This window comes from Peromyscus californicus, unplaced genomic scaffold (assembly GCF_007827085.1).
Source record: "Peromyscus californicus insignis strain IS unplaced genomic scaffold, ASM782708v3 Scaffold_7__1_contigs__length_154581171, whole genome shotgun sequence".
In the NCBI taxonomy this organism is placed as follows: domain Eukaryota; kingdom Metazoa; phylum Chordata; class Mammalia; order Rodentia; family Cricetidae; genus Peromyscus; species Peromyscus californicus.
In genome coordinates, this window is record NW_026294595.1 from 142,920,199 (window position 1) to 142,940,852 (window position 20,654).

The 20,654-nt window shown below is 56.7% G+C and overlaps 1 protein-coding gene across 1 annotated transcript in view; it reads right to left on the bottom strand.

Annotated features, from left to right (window-relative positions):
* Nucleotides 1–645: 645 nt before the first annotated feature.
* Ripor3 (RIPOR family member 3) overlaps nt 646–20,654 on the bottom strand; it is a 73,782-nt gene continuing 53,773 nt past the window's right edge. The window contains 20 exon segments of the mRNA XM_052725491.1: nt 646–1,803; nt 2,221–2,311; nt 3,850–3,933; nt 4,855–5,057; nt 5,511–5,672; nt 6,318–6,479; nt 6,919–7,054; nt 7,509–7,632; nt 8,360–8,490; nt 11,542–12,096; nt 13,290–13,419; nt 14,472–14,617; nt 14,694–14,804; nt 14,806–14,820; nt 14,919–14,962; nt 15,252–15,315; nt 15,408–15,557; nt 16,416–16,469; nt 16,640–16,663; nt 19,594–19,672. Of these exon segments, the coding sequence (XP_052581451.1) occupies nt 1,709–1,803; nt 2,221–2,311; nt 3,850–3,933; nt 4,855–5,057; nt 5,511–5,672; nt 6,318–6,479; nt 6,919–7,054; nt 7,509–7,632; nt 8,360–8,490; nt 11,542–12,096; nt 13,290–13,419; nt 14,472–14,617; nt 14,694–14,804; nt 14,806–14,820; nt 14,919–14,962; nt 15,252–15,315; nt 15,408–15,557; nt 16,416–16,469; nt 16,640–16,663; nt 19,594–19,672 (2,560 nt within the window). The 3' untranslated portion in view covers nt 646–1,708.

Here is a 20,654-nt window from a genome sequence, read left to right on the forward strand (position 1 = left end):
CCAGGATGGGCAGCCATCTGTTCGTCCCTGCCAGCATGAGGTAGATGTCTTCCCTGAGGGGTTAGTGCGCTCTGGGTTGTGGGTGCCAGTGCCTGGCCAACCTGCCTTAGCTGCAGAGCTTGTTGGGTGCTCTGGGCCTCCACACTGTTCTTTCAGGAACCTACCCTCTGGTGCCTTGGAGCACTTTAACAAGACTCATGGTTGTCACTGGAATCCCTGTTTGGGGCTCCAAACCACACCTTAGCCAGCTGCCTGTCACACCATGGTCATCCCATCTCAGGACATCCGTAAAGCCACATTTGATGTATACTTGACAAACAGATGAGACCCAAAAAGTAGTGTGACCTCCCACTCGTGTCCAAGACTCAGCATGTAGGGCCTCCGAGGGACTGTTTCAAAGTCACCTCAGACTTTGCGATGGCAGGTGTAGTAGAAAGCACAGTCCTATTCGGTGACACACACCTTTAATCCCAGCACTCGGGAGGCAGAGGCAGGTGGAGCTCTGAGTTCAAGGTCAGCCTGGTCTACAGGGTGAGTGCCAGGGCCACACAGAGAAACTCTGTCTTAATGCCGCCACCGCCACCGCCACCACCACCACCACACACCACCGCCACCGCCACCACCCCCCCCTGCAAAAAAGAAAGAAAGCACAGCCCTGTGCCTCTCAAGGCTTCACCATGGTTTGTGCGGTAGGTGGTCCCTGCTGTGGTCCTGGAGCCACAGAACAATGGAAGTGCGGTGCCCACTGTCACAACTGAAAGCTTCACGTGTGAAAAACAGTGTCTGAGCTTCACAGAGAACAGCAGTGTAACGTGTAACTAGGACAGATCCAGTAGGGCAAAGGCCTGGGGTGTCCTCAAAGTGTCCCCAGAGTAGGGCAGCCTGCCATGAGCCTTGGGAATCAAGAGTGTAGGGAGGGTCCTCAATGGGTCCTGCAGAGCCCTGTGGCCCTGGCCTCCCTCTTCTGTGTGGCTATATAGACACAACCTTATCTACTTGGTAACCATACACTACAGAGTTTTTAATTGAGATTTCAGAAAATGGACATGAATGGGGGCATGAAATAAATACCAAGATAAGTCAGCACACATGGTCCACACAACTCTTAAATGGGGGAGTCTAAGTCAGCCCAAGAGCCACTCAGCCCCTCATGAGCATCTCAGATGCTCTGTTTTGAGTGTGTTATTTGCTGAAGTAGGAAACCCATAGCCTCAATGAAAACCACCTCAGCTCTGGCTTCTGAAGCAATTCATCTAATGGGCCTCAGGTTGGCATGTGCTGGAAGTGGGCCTGTCCACCAGCTAGTCTCTCAGCCTATGTGTGTCAGACCAGTTCTGCCCCCGCTCAGCGTGTGCAGGGAGCTCACAATCCATGCATGTCTCTCTTGGAGCTTCATCTTGTCTTCGACCCTTGATCCTCAGCCAGTGCCAGCTGCCCCTAGCGCTGCACCCCAGGAAAGCAAGATGGGTGAGAACAGCACTTGGGGAGGCCACAGCCTTAGGGGTCCCACAAACCACTTCCTCCTGCTCTCTGAATACACCATTGTGCCCTTGGGCTAGGTACTGACCCAAACCTCAGGTAGCCATCCTGACCAGCCCACACTTGTGAGGGGGTGCCTGAGGTGCTCAGTCCAAAGCTTGGGCACTTTGGAAGCTGGACAGCGTCAAGTTAGAACGGTACTGGATTGGAGCTCATTGATCACAGCGTCTTAGAAAATTGTGATTTCAATATCTGCTTCTGGGTAGATTGCTTGTTCTGAGTGCAGTTTGTCCATCTTCTCAAAAGCTAGACGGCCTTTCTCACCTGGAACACAAAGGTGTCCATCACCAGCTTGTCATCCACCGCCTTGGTGTTCTGCTTTGCCACGTCTTGGTATCTTTAGAGGGGGCAGGACAGTAGTGGTTGGGGGTCCCCTGCCCCCACTGTTGTCTGAACCATCCACAACTGAAACAGCCTTCCATGTCGGAGGTCTCTGGGGCACTAGCTTGGCTTTGCCCCTGTTCTCCATTTGCCAAGGGCCATAGACTAATGGGGGAAAACTACACCCCGGCTGTCAGCCTGCTGGGATGGGAGCTTGCACTAAGCAGGGGCCGCAGAGCACAGGTGGCCTGCAGCAGGGTCCCTAGCAGCCCAGCACTGACTGAGGTGGTCTCCTCTCACCCATCTCCACTAGACCTCTGGGACCCCATTGTGCTGCACGGGCCTTTGGCTGCATTTTACCAAATGACAGGGTTGCTTCCCGAGCGGCCACCCGTACGGCCTCCAGGTCAGACCGACACAGGCTGGCGATCTGGTCAATGCTTTCGATGCCCTGTGAGGTCAGAGGGAAAGGGCTTGTTAAGCAGCAGGTAGACCGCATCGGGTCACCCCTGCAGTGCCAACCCTGGCATGGTTCCTGGGGCCTTGTCTGTCCTTCTCTAGAGGCCTCCAGGCTTCTTACTTTGCCTCCGGCCCTTCAGCGACACCTTTGGAATCTCTGTTGACACCATCTAACAAACCCTGCTGCCTCCTGGGACTGGCCAAACCCTGACTGTCCACTTCCCTGGAGACCCAGGGCCTGATGGCCACACATCCACAAACAGCACTCCCACGGGACCTCTGACCCCTTCGCCCAGCACCTGAGCCTTAGCAGGCGCTCTTCCGAAGATCTCTTGGGGCAGCCCTGAGCAAGTGGAGGCAGTGGAATGCCTCTGTATTGAGCCAACGCCCATGTGCAAGTGAGAAGCAAGGTTATCCGGGGCAGACTCCCAGCATGGGTGTAAACGAACAAGGTCCCCTCTCCTCCACTGTGGGAGTGCAGGGGGAGCGAGGAAGGCATGGCTCACAGGCCCTGAAGGCACCCTGTGTCATCCAGCCCAGCAAAATGAGCTGGAACCCAGTGTGGCTCTTTATAAAACCTTATTGACGGAAGTGCTCATAGTGGCATTTATGAGACAGGATCTCACTATGAAGCCCAGGCTGGCCCTGGATCATGGGTATCCAGCCCTCACACCTGCCTTCCCCCCGCCCCACCATGCATGAAAAGTACATTTTTCTGTGACTGTGTGAAGAGTGCCCATGTGTGCCCCCCTCCACGCACAATGCAAACAAAATGAGAGTGTACAGGTGCCATCTACGCCACGTTTTGAGACGTGGTCTCTCCTAGCCTGGAGCTCACTAATAAGCTATGTTGGTAGGCTAGCCCTGGAATCCCCCGCTTCTACCTCCCCTGCACTGGATGACAAGTGCATGCCATCACTCGGGGGTTTTTTAGGAGTTCTGGGGATTCCACTCAGTTCCTCGTGCTTGTGGGCATGCAACCCTTTGCTCACTGGAAAGTCGTGTTTAAAATGTTCAGGGTGCTCATGTCCCTGCAAACACGCCAGAGGTGGCCAGTCACTTCTGCTGAGGGCTAGGGTGACAAGGCAGTTTTCACATGTCCGTGCTTTGTCTTTTTCTTATTTATGAGAATTTATGCCAGGTGGTGGCGGTGGCAGCACATGCCTTTAATCCCAGCACTCGGGAGGCAGAGCCAGACGGATCTCTGTGAGTTCGAGGCCAGCCTGGTCTATAGATCGAGATCCAGGACAAGCACCAAAACTACACAGAGAACCCTGTCTTGAAAAAACAAAAACAAAAACAAAACAAAAAAAAAGAAAGAAAAGAAAAGAACACATGTTGAGCTGGGCAGGGAGTCCCTTGGAGTGGGGATCTCTGTGTTGGAGTCTGGGGGGCTGGCTGTCAAGGGTCCTCTTGCTGCTGCTCTGCCACTCCCACCCCGTTCCAGTGAAAGCATTTTGAAGGTGCAGCTGCTGCCGCCTCAGCCCTCGCCACTGGTGGCCTCCCGTCAGTAGGGAAGACGGGACTCACCCCAAGCTGCTGCAGCGCCGTGCATGCTGCCTGCTGGAGCTTGGCGTCACTGTCGTTCAGGGCGTTGGTGTAGTACAACAGAGCCTGGGGGAAGGAGACACCAGGATTGGACAGAGGGTCAGGGCGGGCGGGTCCCCAGCTGGGCTGAACACACTGCAGATGCTCCAGTCACCCAAACTCAGCCCTTCTCTAAACAGAACTTGGGGTGAGACCTGTCAATTTGGGGACAGGTGTTTTGTCAGGAGCTGGGCTAACCCCAGATTGATCACTACCTGGCTTAGTAAGTGAACTCCACAAAGCTTTTTTGGTTTTGTTTTTCGAGGCAGGGTTTCTCTGTGTGGCCCTGGCTGTCCTGGACCTTGATCTGTAGACCAGGCTGGCCTCGAACTCAGAGACCTGCCTGCCACTGCCTCCCGAGTGCTGGGATTAAAGGCGTGTGTCATAATGCCCAGCTTCACTTGAATTTAAACCCTAGAACCCACGTTGTAGAGGGAGAAAACTGACTTCCCTCAGGTTGTCCTCTGACCTCCAGACTCAAGATGTCACACACACACACACACACACACACACACACACACACACACACACACTCACAACAAATAAACAAATAAATTTAAAAATTTAAAAACACCTCTTAGAAAGATGCTGCACAGGTCTGAGAGACCAAGCCCAGGCTGTGAGCTGGTTGGTACTGGGTGTACCCCTCAACCTGTGGGTCTCAACCTCTTTGGGGGTCACATACTAGATATTTACAACTCATAACAGTAGCAAAATCACAGTTATGAAGTAGCAACGAAATAATGGTTGGGGGTCACCACAACATGAGGAACCATATTAAAGGGTCACAGCGTTAGGAAGGTTGAGAACCACTGCCCTAGTGACTCCAGCCCCATGCTCAACTCTCTTAAAGCACTCTTGATCTCAAATCTAGTGAGTGTAGCCCCCATCACCCACTTTGTACTCTTGCACGCCCAGCCAGAGTGCCCGCGCATGCATGCACCACACCTTTTCCCGGAAGCTTCTATTCCTGGCCGCGCTGGCCAGGCGTGCTCTGGCAGCCCTGCAGAGTCTCGGGGGTCCATCCAGCTGCAGCAGTGCCCAAGCGTGAAGTGTCTGGGGCAGGGGCTGCAGCTGGCCCAGACGTTTCCCGTGCAGCTTCCTCAAGGCCTTGGCTGGGCCTGCACACTGAAGCTCCTCAGTGAGAGTAACTGGAAAAGAGGGGAACAGGAACCATCAGGGCAGGCTCAGCTGCCGCAGCCACAGGGCAGCTCCAAGGCAGAGAGGCATCACTGCGTCCTGGCAGACACTTCCTACAAATGCACTGGACACACCCTGAAAACAAACAGAACCACTGGACGACCTGCGTGCAGTGGTGCACACCTGTAATCCTAGCACTTGGGAGACGGGGCCAGGAGAATGGTGAGTTTGAAGTCAGTCTAAGCTACATAGTGAGACCCTGACTCAAAAAGAAACCGGAAGTGCAGACTTCGAGGCTCCCACCTCCTTTCCCTGGAGCTGCTCTGGGCTATTCACCTCCTCTCTGCTCTGACAGCTGGAGGGGGAGTTGCATGCGATCTGAATTGTGGCCCACGCCAGAAGGGGCAGAGCCCCCAGGGTGTGCTGTGACCTGCTGCCAGGCCACTGCCGTGGCCAGGCCCTACCTTCCTTGGTGAGCTGGGTGAGGTGTTTCTCCAGGTCAGAGACGTTCTGCCGCTGCAGGTAGCTATGGAACTGGAACCAGGTGACCATCTGCTCTTCCTGGAGCCCGGCTGTGGCCAACAGCCCACCACAGCCGACCACCTGCTCCAGGAGCCTGCGACACACTGGCAGAGGGAAGGGCCGTGAGAGGAGCTGAGGCCTCAGCTGGACTCTCAGTCAACAGGTCTGTGTCAGCTAAAAGGGACTCGGGAAAGCAGATCCCAGGGAGGCCTCCTTAGAGTCAACAGACTCGGGCTTCTTGAGCCTTCTCTACCCCGGGAGTTGGTAGCACTTGCCAATAAAGTGCACTTTCACTCAGCTCTGCTGTTTTCCTGACTTTTAATTCTTTCATTGACAGAGAAGAGGGGCATACCAGCTAGCCAATAACCCGGAGTGGACTCTGAATCCTGGAGCCAGAGCCTTGGAAACACAAGCAGTCCAGAGAGTGGGAGGAACGTCTAGACTTCAAATGCCACCGTCAGAAGCACCACCCTCGGGAGCATCACCCTTCACGTGCTCCACAAGAAAATGCTACAGCTGCCCTCAGGAAGGGTCCAGCTTGATCTCAGGACACCTGGATGGCACTTTGCCCGCACATCCTCCTCTAACAACCCTTCAAGGCTTGGTGGGAGGCACAGGGATTCACAGCCTGCTTTCCCAGGGGGCAGGGCAGTGAAGACATGCACGGAGATACAGAGGGCCCGAAGCATGAAGACCTCAGTTGTCGCACCACGATTCCTGTGGAAGAGGACAAGCAGGGAGGACGCTACCTATTTCCAGCTGGCCTGGGTACTTCCCTCGGACTCGATGTACGAATGTCTTCTTGAGCTGGCTGAGGAGTGTGGAGGAAGGGCAAGCCAGGACTCCGCCAGGCTGTGTGCACCCTTGCCACAGTGCCAAGCCACCCTTCCTGTGAGGAACCTGTGGGATGACTGAGAGCAAGCAGCTGCTCAGCAGCCTGGGCAGGAGTGGCCACAGGCACCGGAACCCCCTTCACCAGGACCCAAGGTTGGAAGTGAGGGCGGGAGACCCAATCCAGGGACCCCCTCTCAGGCCCGTGTCTCTCCAAAGGAACAGTGTTGGTTCCAAGCACCTTCCTTGTGCCCGCTCATAAGGCCTGGCACTCTCACAGCCACCCTGATGGACTAGCTGGACTCTCCAGAGAGGTCCACAAGGGCAGACGAAGAACTGAGGTGACAGTCATTGCTCCTTGGAGGAACCACCAGGATGTGGGTAGGAATGGCTTCGGTGAACCCAGCAGTGGCCTCCCCGGTATACAGAGATGCACAGGTGTGCAAGCCCATGTAAATCCACCCATCAGTGGAAGGGGGGAGAGGCGAGGCCTTGGGTGTGGGGCTGGTTGTTACTTACTCTCTTCAACCGACCTGGCCTTGCTGACCTGCTCAAAGTCAAGGTCTGAAAGCACTTCCAGAACCTGCCTTTGCTGCCCTGCTTCCTCCAGCAGGCAGTCCTGGACCATTGTTGATAAGTTAGGGGAGGCCAGTTTCTAGAATCAGCCGAGATGCTCAGGTTAGCCTGGCATGTACATCTCTGCTCCCAGCTGCCCACATCTGCCCTATCCTAAAGGTGGCTTCTAGACCATGACCTAAGCACCCAGCCTCCAGGGTCAGCCCACCCAAGTTCAGCCAAACGTCATAAAGCAGTAGCAAGGGGCCAGGGCCATTTCACAGCCTTTGGACCCCTGGGAGTATCGCAGCCTGAAGCCTGCCTTGGATACTTCCTATATGGGTGAGCCAGTTTGGACTGGTGTGGTACCTACACATGTACATCAGAACCACCCACTTGGTTCAGGACTTGGCTCCCTGAGACCCACATGGTTCCTCACCTCCTGCCACAGAACCTCCATGGCACTGGCTCTCAGGGTGGGTTCCTTTTACTGGCCCCAGACTTTTCGCCACCTTGAGCCCCGTCCCCACCCTGGCCAAGCCCTACCCAGACACCTGAAGCAAGGCTTTGCAGACTTGAAGGTGGACGGTGAGCAGTGTGTCCAGCTCAGGGGCACCAGCTGTGAGCTCACTGGATGACACCTTCAATGATGGCCGAGGGGGCGGGGGGCTGTCCCTCCTGAGGAGACAAAAGAACTGAGTGACCATGGGCTTAGCGAAGAGACCCCTTCCATGGCCCCACCCCATCCCCCAGAGCTCCAGATCAGAGAGTCGGGCCCCAGGTCCAGGGGTTCAGTGAGGGGAAGGGGGGAAGTTGGCTGGAAATCAAACAGATGTGGAGAGCAGGGTTTCCCAGGGGGCCCGAGGCTGCGCTTCTGGGTGGTCGCCAGAGCCTCGTTTTGCTCTTCTGTGAAGTGAGCGGGAAGCCTAGACTCAGGGTGGGGATATAATGGCTCACAGGGCAGAGCTGAACCCCACCGAGGTCCAACTGGTTCATCACACTTGGGAAGGTAGCAGACTTGGAATCTCCCCGTGGGACCACTGGATGAGAGGAAGAAATGGGGACTGTCCTCTTCTGTAATGCTGAGGTCTGGGGATAGAAGTGGCCCTGGGCCATCAGGGTAGGTGGTAAGGCAGATGGATGGTGATCCAGAGAGAGCCCTGGGCAAGGCAGTCCCTAGAGGCTGGTCGTCATGCAGGTACTGAGGTCAAGGTCAGGGTTTTGCTGTGTGCTGCTGTTATTGCCTGAGATCTCCTCAGTGGCCATAATGTCTTGCTATGTGGGGACAGTGATGTGGAGAGGAGGCACCGTGCACAGAAAAACTACCTGCGATGGGACCAAGGACTCGAGAGACGAGCATGGAGGTACAGCAGCCCAGAGGTGTACCCCCTTGGTGTGCACTCACTCAGGAGCCTGGGACCCCCCAAACAGGGACAGCTCGTCACTGGCAAGGTCGGTATTCAGAAAGGCAAAGCTCTCGAGGATACAGTCCATCAGGCTCTGTACTGACACAGCTTCCAGCCGTACCCTGCGGGGCTGTGGACAAGCACCAGGATGACGGCCTTGCCTTCCCACAGCCATCCATCCAGGATGGGACAGCCCCAGGCCCACACACTGACCCCAGCACAGGCCAGCTCAGCAGAATGAGCCTGGGATGTGGCACTTCCAGCGTCCCGCCAGCATGACCTAAGACAAGGGAAGGTCACCAGAGAGACTGATCTGAAAGTCCTCACCTGTTTTTCCCCAGCACCCATGGGACACACCACAAGGGAGAGAGGCCCAGGTGTGGAACACCAGGGCAGGGCTTCCCCCACAAGGGGGCGCCGCTCCGTCCCAGCTGCCCCTGCACTGCTGCCCAACGGCTCAATGGCTCATTTCTCGGCCACCTGCTCTACACTCGTGCCGACAGTCACCCTGAGGAGATTCAGAAGCTGTGGGTGAGCTGTGAATGGGGAGGCCTGTGGGAACCACCACCCGCCACTGGTCAAGTCGTCCAGAGACCTCTGTCTCCAATCCAGGGCTGCCTGCAGGCCCGGGTCCCTCTGGCACCCAGTACATCAGGCCTCAGTCCACACCATCCACACCCCAGGCCCAGCCCAACAAGGCCGCAAACCTGAAATTGGTGCAAAACTCTACAAACACGTGTGTGCATGTATGTACACAGACACGGACGGACAGGGTGGGTTCTTACGAGTTGAGGTAGTTATGTCAGCAAGCCAGCAAACGTGGAACCGTGGCCCCTAGGCCACGCTACAAACTCCCAGCCAGGAAGTACAAGGCCCACGGGTGCACTTTTGTTTAAAAACTGTTTTTCTTTCCCAGTGTATATGTGTGTGCGTGTGCATGTGTGTGTGTGTGTTGTGCATGTTGTACATGTGTGCTTGTGTACGCAGAGGGGCCGTGCAAGGACAGCCTTGGGTGTCATGCCTCAAGAGCTGTCCACGTTGTTTTATTGGTTGTTGTGTGGTTTCTCTGGTTTGTTTGCTTTTGAGGTCCCTCCCACTGGCACCTGGAGTCTGCCGGTTAGGCTAGACTGGCTGGCCGTCCAGTCCCAGGGAGGCCCCGCCTCCACGTCCCCAGTGCCGGAGTGCTCGCCACGAAGCTTGCCTTTTCTTTTCTTTTTTCTTTCTTTCTTTTTTTCTGTTTGTTTTGGTTTTTCGAGACAGGGTTTCTCTGTGTAGCTTTGTGCCTTTCCTGGAACTCGCTCTGTAGCCCAGGCTGGCCTCGAACTCACAGAGATCGGCCTGCCTCTGCCTCCCCCCCCACCACCCCGAGTGCTGGGATCAAAGGCGTGCGCCACCACCGCCCGGCAGGCTGCCTTTTCCTTAGGTGGGTCCTGGGGGTGAACTCGGGTCCCCATGTTTGACCGACTGCACTGTCCCCAGCCCTGAGGACAGTGTAACAGTGCTGTGGCATCGCCCTTGCGCTCCGTCAGCTCTCTGCATCTCCTGCCTGAAGGAAACTCATCTACCTCTCTGATCGTTACCACCAGACATGCTGGGGCTTGTGCTTCGGACCACGAGCCTACACACAGCCCTACACACGGGGCCCTTTACCCAGCAGAACTCCTGACAAACGGCACGGGTGGTGGGACACGTGACCGTGGCTGGGAAAGGGAGGCGGCTGCAGGGAGCCTGAGCAGCCAGCCCTTCAGTCAGCCTCAGCCCAAAGGGCGCACACTCAACAGCTGGGACTTTTTTTTCCCCCTGGAAAAATGACAGCAGCACATGAGGCTGGAGAGATGGTTCCGTGGTTAAAAGCACTGGCCGTTCATGCAGAGGACCCCATGGTGCCTCGCCACCGTCTGTAATCCCAGCTCCAGGGGATCTGATGCCCTCACCTGGCCTCAAGAGCACCTGGCACATGCGTGTATGTACACGCAAATATACGCATATATAAATAGTAATAAATGTGTAAGTTAGCCAGGCATGGTGGCACGTACCTGTCATCCCAGCCTCTGGAGGCTGAAGCAGGGGGATCTGGAGTTCAAGGCCAGCCTGGGCTTCTTAGCAAGACTGAGATCATGTCTCAAGAAGAGAAGTCTAAGTATGCTCTGCGGGTGACTCCCCTTTAGAATCCAAGCTGAAAGTGGGACCTCTCATTGTTTTTATTGTCCTTAGCTGTCTTCCGGAAAGCAGAAGTGTCTCGTTGGTGTTTTGAATGACTGTGCTATTTCAGGGTCCTACAACGTGCATGTGATTTTTCACAATACAGGAGTGTGACAGAAGCTGTGTGCCTCCAACTCAAATAGTTCCATCATAAACACTGGGAAAGTAAAAGCAAAGGTGACATTCTTTCTCAGATTCTTGTTCTTGGACTGTTAGAGCAGGGCCTTTGTGAGGTGATAGGCGGGCAGGGCCTTTGTGAGGGGGTAGGTGGGCAGGGCCTTTGTGAGGGGGTAGGTGGGCAGGGCCTTTGTAAGGGGGTAGGTGGGCAGGGTGGATGAGAAGTGGAACTTTCTCTCAGTTGTGCTGATGTGAAGTCCGGGTTGAGAATGAATAAAACAAAACAATAAGAGAATCTTTGAAGAGAAGCCTGTGTTGGATAGTTCTGAGCAAAAATGTGTCATACCCAAGAGTGGGCTCTTCAACACCTGTGGAAGTTGGTGTGTGTGGTCCACATTTTATTTTATGTATTTAAAAATGTAAACAAAGCCATCTGTCTAGGCCAGCAGTTCTGAGAGCCACTGCTGTGGCCAGAGGACATCCTCTGGCTGAGTGACTGCTGAGGGGAAGGTTCTGGGCGGCCATACAGACGAGGATGGCAGGTAGCTGCAGGGCGATGAGTTCAGCTCTGTCTGCCCAAAGTTCTTAATCCTAAATTACAGCCCCAAGCACCCACTCACATCAGAAGATTCTCGACGGACATGGAGCAAATGACTTACTGTGCGCTCCGGCCTACCCTTGGTATTCTCCTCCTGGGCCTTGAAAAGTGAGGGAACTGAGGACGGGAGAGGCTCGGCCCACCCAGGTCACATAGGGGTGAGGCTGGGATGCTCACATGGGCTGCTGGGTGGTCCCTGCGCCTGCTCCCAGGCCTCAGGCCAGCAGCAGAGTGGAGTTGCTGTCCAGTGCAGGGTGGGCATACCTTCAGCCGGTCCCTGAAGCCGAGGACTTGGTATTCCAGCTCCCGGAGCTGGGGCTGTGCAGGGTCTGCAGACCGCAGCAGGTCCAAGACCTCCTGCACAGGCCTCTCTACTCCGTCCCCATCTCCTTCCTCCTGGCCCTTCCGGCTCCGGCTCCGTGGCACCACACGGCTGTGGACTGGGTCATCTTGCTGCAGGGTCAGCCTCTCTCCTCCCAAGTTCCTCCAGCCAGGCTGTTCCACAAGCACGCCCCCGACTGGATGAGCCAGGCCTGGCAGCAGGCCCAAGGGTGGGGGCTCCTCCCTGGTCCCCTCTTCTATGCAAGCTGTGGGTACCGCAGGCATGGACAGGAACCCCACATCTGAGGTGGATGCTGAAGTGCTGGTCTCGGTGTCTCTGGGGTCCTCAGAGCTGAAGGAATCCATCTCGAGTAGCTCCTGGCTCTGGCTCCGCAGGCGGGGGCCCTGGAGCTCACTGTCAGACAGGTAGCCGAGGATGGAGGTGGCCCTGGGCCCACCTAGCAGCAGGGCCTGCTGTGTTGGCTGCCGGAGGACAGACTGGGAGGGGATGGAGGAGCAACCTCAGCAGCCACCCCAGGGACTGGGCTGAGCCCCCTGTGTGCCCAGGTGCTCAGGGTGATGGTGATCCGCATCCGGAGCTGCTGATGCAGCTAACGGCATCCTCTAATTCTCCCCCTAAACTTCAACTTCACTGTTTCATGTTCGCCATGCTCCTGCCTCAGGACCTTTGTGCTGACTGTGCTCTCTGCCTCGAACCACCCTGCACACATGCTGTCAATACCGAGGGTCCCAGTTCAGATGCCACTGCTCTGGGAGCACATCCCTGGACACCCCAAGTGCTCCAGTGATCCCCTTCCCAACTGCTTAGGTCTCTATGCCCAGACTCCGTATCGGGGAGACGTCATGTGTCTCCCCACCTGTGTGCTGATGGCCACACATAAAGGGGGACAAGCCCTGGGGCCTGGGACCCTGGAGGGGTGCAAGCTTGGGAGAGATGTTCTCACTGAAGATCGCTCATGTGCCTGTGGATAGGCACAGCACAACGTTGAAATGACCTCCATGTCTGTTGAGTAAACACAGTCTAGTGTGGAGCAGTGTGGGGCGGGGGTTGTTAAGAAAGGTCCTTGGAAGTGAGGGACCATCCAAGGACACCACCAAGAAAAAAGCTGACGGTGCCTGTGTGCACAGCTCTCCGTGCCGACGCGACCACCACCCCCAGGAAAGGAGAGGACGGCGGCCCTGCCTCCGAGGGGACCTTGGCCCTGGAGGAGAAGGTTGCTTTCTTGTACATGGCTCCAGATCACACTCCTGGAAGCCCTAAGTCTCCCCAGCAAGGTGCGGCCAAGGCCGTGGCTGGGCAGAGGACACCCCTCCACAAACACACACAGACAACGGGTCCCAGCCCCAGCCCAACTCCCATGGCCGCAAGCAGCAGAAGATTGAGCCACACAGCCCTGCAGCCCCAAAGGCTGAACCCCAAGCAGGCCACGCCCCTCACTGCCCAGTCCACTCAGCCCTGCAGCCCCAAAGGCTGAACCCCAAGCAGGCCACGCCCCTCACTGCCCAGTCCACTCAGCCCTGCAGCCCTAAAGGCTGAACCCCAAGCAGGCCACGCCCCTCACTGCCCAGTCCACTCAGCCCTGCAGCCCCAAAGGCTGAACCCCAAGCAGGCCACGCCCCTCACTGCCCTGTTCAGAGCAACTCACCCTACTGGGAACAGGCTCACTTACCAGGTAGTATTTGTCGCGGAAACTGGGGGTGCTGGGTGGTGTCCAGGTGTACAGGGAGCCCTTCCTGCTGCCCATGGAGAACCTGCCAGTGGGGCTGGGTGACATCAGTCGGCACTCAGAGTCCAAGGGGCTACAGAGGAGAACAGAGACCATCAGGGACTCAGGTGGGACCCAGTGCTCTGCAGTCACGGGCAGCTGCCTCGTCTTTCAAAGTCACCCTTGTAGGTAAAAGCTCTGTTGGTCTTCCCACGACCCCCACAGGCTGGTGAGCGGCTGGGTTATTTACATGGGATGAATTGATGGCTCTGAGACAAGGGATTTGCTTGGACCAATGTCCCCTCCAAGAATCAGGGCCGGAACTGAATTCACCCCACTTTTCTCCCATCCCAAAGCTTCAGGTCAGCTAGGAGTGATGTTCATGCTAGTGGGCGAGGCTCAGGGTAGAGGCCAGGAGGCCAGGAGGCAGCATGGCCCTCAGCTGAGGAGTACCCCAAACCCACCAGGAAGGCCTGGAGCCCAGAGACCTGCAGTATCTCTCCCTCAGGGCGCCCGTGGCCAGCAGGTCAGGGACTTAAAGAGTGACTGGCCTAGGGTTGTGGCATGCGTTTGAGGGGATCCTAGGTGACTGAGGTGGACTATGTTCTCAGCTCTTTCTTACCCTGCCACACCCGCTCTGAAGACAGGGAAGGGGCGCCCCAGGAATGCAAGGTGCTGCCAATAAAATCTCTAGAGACCATGGGTTCCTGAAGGTGCAGGAGGGAGCCCCAAACCCTGTGGCCTAGAGGAGGGCCTCAGGGTGGCAGTTCAGCCCTGGACTGGAAGGGACTGGGGACAGTCAACAACAGGAGTCAGTGAAGAGGAGGCCTGCAGAAGGGAGTGTTCCTCTGAGGAACTAAGAAAAAGAAATGTCTAGAAAGGGTCCTGGTTCAGCTGGCGCTGACATGTGTCCAGACGTGGGAGTGGAATTCAAGGTCACAGGAGACATGGGGGAGGAGGGGACAGACCTCTGTAAGGGCCAGGCAAGCCTGGCTGTGGGGTAGGATGGGTGAGGACAGGGATGGCTATGCAGGAGCAGGTCTGGAGTGCATCAGGCCCCTGGGGAGCAGGCGGGGCCACTGGGCAACCCTGCACCAGGAGCTGGGTGGCCTTGGTGAGGGCAGGGATGGCACAGGAATCACTCACTTCCACAGCAGTTCCAGCTGCAGCTTGATGGTGCCCAACTCAGTGATGTCCACCACCACAAGCTGCGGTCGGGCTGTGAAGAAGTCGGCGATGTCGCATGTCACAGCACCCACCACCATTGAGCTCAGGCCTCGAAGCTCAGTTACCTGGGCATGAGGAACAAGACGGTGGTATCTGAGCTCAGCACGTAGGCACCAGGGCCCACCCCGAGGCCTGCCCTACCTTGATCTCAAGGTTCTCATGCACTGTGGGCACAAAGGCCTTCTCCTCCTCATCCCAGGTCTGGCTGTCGTCTGGCTCTATCCGACCCTTTAGCCGCCACCGCTGACGGCCCCAGGCGCATGAGCACCTGCAAGGGAGGTACAGGAAGGGGTGCAGAGGCAGACCCAGGGGAGTCCCCTCACTGCCTACCCAGGGACCTCCCTCCCAGGACCTTCCTGGCTGTACCTCATACTGGTCTCCGGGACAGAGGCGTGCATAGCCCACCAAGCCTGGAACACAGAAATGGCCTAGTCTCCTCTCCACCCCTGCCCAGGGACCGTGGGGACCCAGGGGTACAGGGTTGTGCCTGACAACATGGGACTGATACAGGTTTTGATGGTCAAGAGGGTGGAGGGCATCATAGCGTACCTCAGAGAGCAATGAGCCCTCTGTCACAAGGTCGACAGTCAGGGCTGGGCTCCTCGACCCTGGGACTCTGGCCCATACCGCCCACCCTTAGCAGGTTCCCCCGGCAGCTAGGAAGAGCTGCCACCAAGCCCAGCCCGGCTTGGTGCTCACCTTTCATCCTGACGTGGAACTCGCCCAGGTGAACTTCCAAGGCCCCCTCTATGAGACACATGTCCTGCAAGGTCCACAAGTGGGTCAGTCACTTGCCAGCCCAGCCACTACCCAGGACCCCAGAGCTGGGGCGGAGAGGCCTGACTGCTGGCCCACCTCCATGCACTCCTGGAGGCTGCGGCCCAGCTCCTGCAGGCTCTCCCGGGAGGCGCGACTCTGGGTGCTGTTGCTGAAGGCACGCTGCATGTTGGAGGCGCCGTCTCGCAGACGCCACTGGATGCAATAGCCTTCATAGAGCTCATCCACCTGCCACAGACATTCAGGCTGTGGGCCACACCAAGGGACAGTCTCTTCCCAACATCTGTTCCTTCAAGAACCGTCTCCTAGCCCGGCCTCGCCCTGGGGTACTCGTGGCTCTTAGCCACCACCTAGCACCCCAGCACCTAGGATCACTCAGACACACTCAGAGCACAGTAGACACCAGTGACCATGTCACACACCAGCCTGAGTCCCGACTGTGGAATGGAAAGTGAGCTACGACAGCTGCCCACCCCGTGGGGCTGGGGAGGAAGGTGAGCGCATGAACATGTCTGCACCTGACTATAAGAAAGCCCAGCCGGGCGGTGGTGGCACATGCCTTTAATCCCAGCACTCGGGAGGCAGAGCCAGGCGGATCTCTGTGAGTTCGAGGCCAGCCTGGTCTAAATTGTGAGTTCCAGGACAGCCAGGGCTACACAAGTGAGACCCTCTCTCCAGAAGAAGGAGGAGGGTGAGGAAGGAGGAGAAGCCAAGCCTAAGGGACTTGCTAGGGGACTGTGGGCACATCCCTGTGGGTTGAGCCTCCACCTGCCTGCCTACACGGGGACAGTTAGAGCCTTCCAAGACCAAGCAGAAAGCCCTCTGTACTGGCCAGTGACGGAGCCCCACCCCAGGGCTGAGACCCTGCTGGCAGTGACCGCAGCTCAGCAAACCATCTGCTGTACCTCTGCAGCTACCCATGACCACCCAGCCTGACACCTGCTCCATTCTCATGACACCCCCACGGTGCCTGTGACACCCACATGATGTCCAGGGACACCACATGGCTCCCCTTGACTCACAAGAGATACCCCCATGACTCCCTGTGACACCCCCCACGATGCCCCGTGATCCCAAGACACCCACCTTACTGATGTGGAACTCCACCTTTCGGATGTGTCTCTCCACCAAGCGCGTTTGCTTCTCCCAGAAACAGAAAAGCTGCTTTAGAAGGGGCTCATGCTGGGCCTCAGTCTCCCCGATTGTAACATGAGAGGACCTCCAAGTGTTCTGCCCAAGGGCAGCTGGGATGGAAGGCCACCTCAGACAGTCTTACCCACCCTGGGGACCACACAGGGACATGGGCTCACCTTGTCCAGGTCATAGTAGAAAGCCTGCAGAGAGAAGGAGGGTGTCAGAGCCCCAGAGACCCCTCGTCACTGGACACCTGAGCCTCACTGACAAAAGCCAATGCCCACAGCCTGCCCTGCTCGCGGCCATGGGTGCCCAGGGGAAAAACGAATTCAATGCATGCATTGTGAGCAAGCCAGTTCTAGGTCTGGCACTATTTCCCTGTGGGCTCCAGGCAAGTGACTCAACCTCTCTGAGTGCCCCCTTCTTCCTATGTGAAATGGGTATCGCTCACTGCAGTGGTCAATACCGCCCGCCAGCTTGACGGCCACTGTCTAGAATCACCTTGAAGATGAACCTCTGGACGGGAGGGAGTTTCTAGATTGGCTTAACTGAGGTGGGGAGACCCACCCTAGATGAAGTGATGGCATCCCGGAGGCTGGGGTCCCGGGCCACATGGAAGGAGAGGGCCAGCGAAGTAGCAACCTCCATCTCTCTCTGCTTCCGGGATGTGATGTGCTGCCCGGCCCTCCTGATGTCCTGCCTTGAGCCAAAACTAACCCTCCTTCTCTGATGTCGTTTGGCCGGGCATTTTGTCTCGACAAGGAGAGAGGCAGCACCCACGTGAGTGACTGCTAGATCCTAAAAGTCTGACTTCAGCTAAGAAAGAAGCACTGTGGCAGCCCGATGGCTCACGGGTGAGGGTGCTTGCCGCCAAGCCTGATGACCTGAGTCCCGTGTCTGGGACCCAGGTGGTGCCAAGAGAGAACCGATTCCCACAGTTGCCCTCCGACTCCACACGGGCACTGGGGTGGTGCACACCTGCTTTGCCTCCCCCCCATACACACACCAATAAATAAATAAATGTAACACATTAAAATATGAAATGGAGAGCTAGGAAGGAGCTGTGATTTTGAAGAGGTGTTCTGATGCGGTCTTCTTGGAAACCTATGGAACCCTCCCTGTGGGGCCCAGGTACCCTGTCCTCACTGTGGGGTCCTGACCCTTCCCCGACACCCGTGTGACTTAGCATCAGGCATTGTGACTGCTGAGCAGGCCTCTTTATGCATTGTCTGCCCAAGCAAGTGAGACTTCTAGACCCCAGAGAAGAGACACGGTGTGGGAACGGTGTGGGGATGGCAGCTCTTCCTGGGGGGAGGTGGGCCAGGAATGGGTGAGGTCTTAGAAGTGCCTCTCCCCTTCCTCTGTTCTGGCCATCACCCAGTGGCCTACAGAGGGAAGCTCCAAGCTTGCCAGGCCCTGCCTTCCTATGTGGCTGACACCCACGTGAGGCTGGGGCCTTCCACTCTGCTGACACCCAAGTCTTCCGAGTCGTGGGAGCTGGGACCTGAGGGACCACCAGAGGGGTCTGGGTGATACTTTGGCAGACAACCCACTGTTTCGTCCTGTTCTCCCAGCCCCATACTGAAGGCCTTACATAAGGCTGAATTTGGAAGAGGGGACACAGTTTGTGAGGAGAAGCTCGGGGTGTATGACAAGACATGCCAGCTTTGCTCCTGGTGTGTGACCAAGGCAGCTGGGTGACACTTCCCCCAGGCAGCAGGTGGTGACATAATCTGCTTTGTAGAAATGGAGACAGTCTGAGGTGTGTCTCTCAATCTGTCTGTCTCTCAATCTGTCTCTCCAACTATTGAAACAACAGATACCAGAGAAATGGGACTTTCTCAGGAAGTCCGTGCTGGGGAAGGAAAAGGTCTCTGGCCTAATGTGGGGGACATGTCTTCTCAAGAGATTTCACACAGTTCTACAGGATGAGACTGATGCCCACATACGGAGGGGGGTGGGACCACACCTTGACGGGACGAACATGTGCATATCCCTTCCTCTATTTAAACTTTAAAAGACTAGTGGACTTTTAGGGTGTCTACTGGACCTTCCTCTTCTTCTTTTTTTTTTTTTTATAATTTATTTAACTTTATTTTATGTGCCTTGGTGTGAGAGTATCAGATTCACTAGAACTGGAGTTGCAGACGGTTGTGAGCTGCCATGTGGGTGCTCGGAATTGAACCCAGGTCCTCTGGAAGAGCAGCCAGTGCTCTTAACCTCAGCCATTTCTCCAGCCCCAGATCCTCCTCTTCTTAGCACAGTGAATAAATCTCTTTTTTCTGCTTTCCACTTTTAATTTGGCTCTTTTAATTGTCTTAGTAAGGGCGGGTGGCCGGACCTGACTTGGGACACAGGTTCTGACCCCTAAGTTAAAGAAGAGTGAGAGAGGGTCAGAGGGGCCACAGAGACAGGGACAAGGGGTCCCTTGCTGGAGGTAAAGTACAGGGTGCCTGCTGGGGACTTAAGCTTCTGGTACACATAGCTCACAGGGTCATAGACTTAGAGCAAAAACTTTTTGCTTGTCTGAAATCAAATTTAACTGGGATCCCGTCTTTCTGCTGTTCTGGTTTGGTTTGTTGTTGTTGTTGTTTTTTAAGATTTATTTATTTATTATGTATACAGTGTTCTGCCTGCATGCCAGAAGAGGGCGCCAGATCTCATTACAGCTGGTTGTGAGCCACCATGTGGTTGCTGGGAATTGAACTCAAGACCTCTGGAAGAACAGCCAGTGCTCTTAACCACTGAGCCATCTCTCCAGCCCAGGTTTTGGTTTTTGATACACTGAGCAAGCGTATCAAACTCAGAGTCCGTGAACCCCACACTGTGAGCCCCACATCTTGATATCCATAGAAAACTATCACCCTGGACTCTATGACATGCAGGCTCAATTTGGGGCAGGGGCAGGGCCCGTGACACTCAGAAATGGCCACTTGCCCTGAGTCACATAGACTGCTTGGCTCTGGTGTGTCAGATTGCCAAGGCCTGAGGGATGGGGTCATCAGGCACATGTGCACCTCTGCGGTCGCCTCTCTGACAGCTCCTCCCAGAACCCGAAGAGGAAGGTTCACCACAAATACCACAGGCCCAGGGTGGAGACCACCTCCTGTCTTCATCCCGGGACACTCACCAGCCGGGAGCTCCTCTGGGTGTCCGTGTGTCGTCCGCACAGGTAATCTAGCTCGGCCTGCTGCTCACACAGGTGTTCCCTAAGGTAGACAGTGGGTGGGGGGTTAGGGGGTGGGATCTGAGTGGAAAGGAACAAGACAGCTGTCCAGGTACCCTCCCAGAATAAGGGTTGGCCAGCTCACTGTCTGGGGGTCCCTCTATTACCACCAAGAACCCCACAGATCAGTCCAAGCATTACTAGGCACGTGTAGATGGCCACACATGGATCCTTGTAGGCAGCAAGGAACTGGCCAGCGGAGGCCTGAGCTGAGGAGGGCATGGTGCATGGAAGGCGGGGTGGAGGCAGAGGCTGTGAGAACAGGAGAACAGGGAGAAGGCTGACAGGGGAGAGGAGGAGACCATGAACCCAGGAAGGAGGGGGGACTCGAGAAATGTTGAGCAACAGGTGAGCCTGCAGCTGAGGGTGTGAGCCTGCAGCTGAGGGTGTGGACCTGCAGCTGAGGGGGTGAGCCTGCAGCTGAGGGGGTGAGCCTGCAGCAGGTAAGCCTGCAGCTGAGGGGGTGAGCCTGCAGCTGACGGTGTGGGCCTGCAGCTGAGGGTGTGAGCCTGCAGCTGAGGGTGTGGGCCTGCAGCTGAGGGTGTGGGCCTGCAGCTGAGGGGGTGGGCCTGCAGCTGAGGGTGTGGGCCTGCAGCTGAGGGGGTGGGCCTGCAGCTGAGGGGGTGGGCCTGCAGCTGAGGGTGTGAGCCTGCAGCTGAGGGGGTGAGCCTGCAGCTGAGGGTGTGAGCCTGCAGCTGAGGGGGTGGGCCTGCAGCTGAGGGTGTGAGCCTGCAGCTGAGGGGGTGGGCCTGCAGCTGAGGGTGTGGGCCTGCAGCTGAGGGGGTGGGCCTGCAGCTGAGGGGGTGAGCCTGCAGCTGAGGGGGTGGGCCTGCAGCTGAGGGGGGTGAGCCTGCAGCTGAGGGGGTGAGCCTGCAGCTGAGGGGGTGGGCCTGCAGCTGAGGGGGTGAGCCTGCAGCTGAGGGGGTGGGCCTGCAGCTGAGGGGGTGGGCCTGCACCTGAGGGTG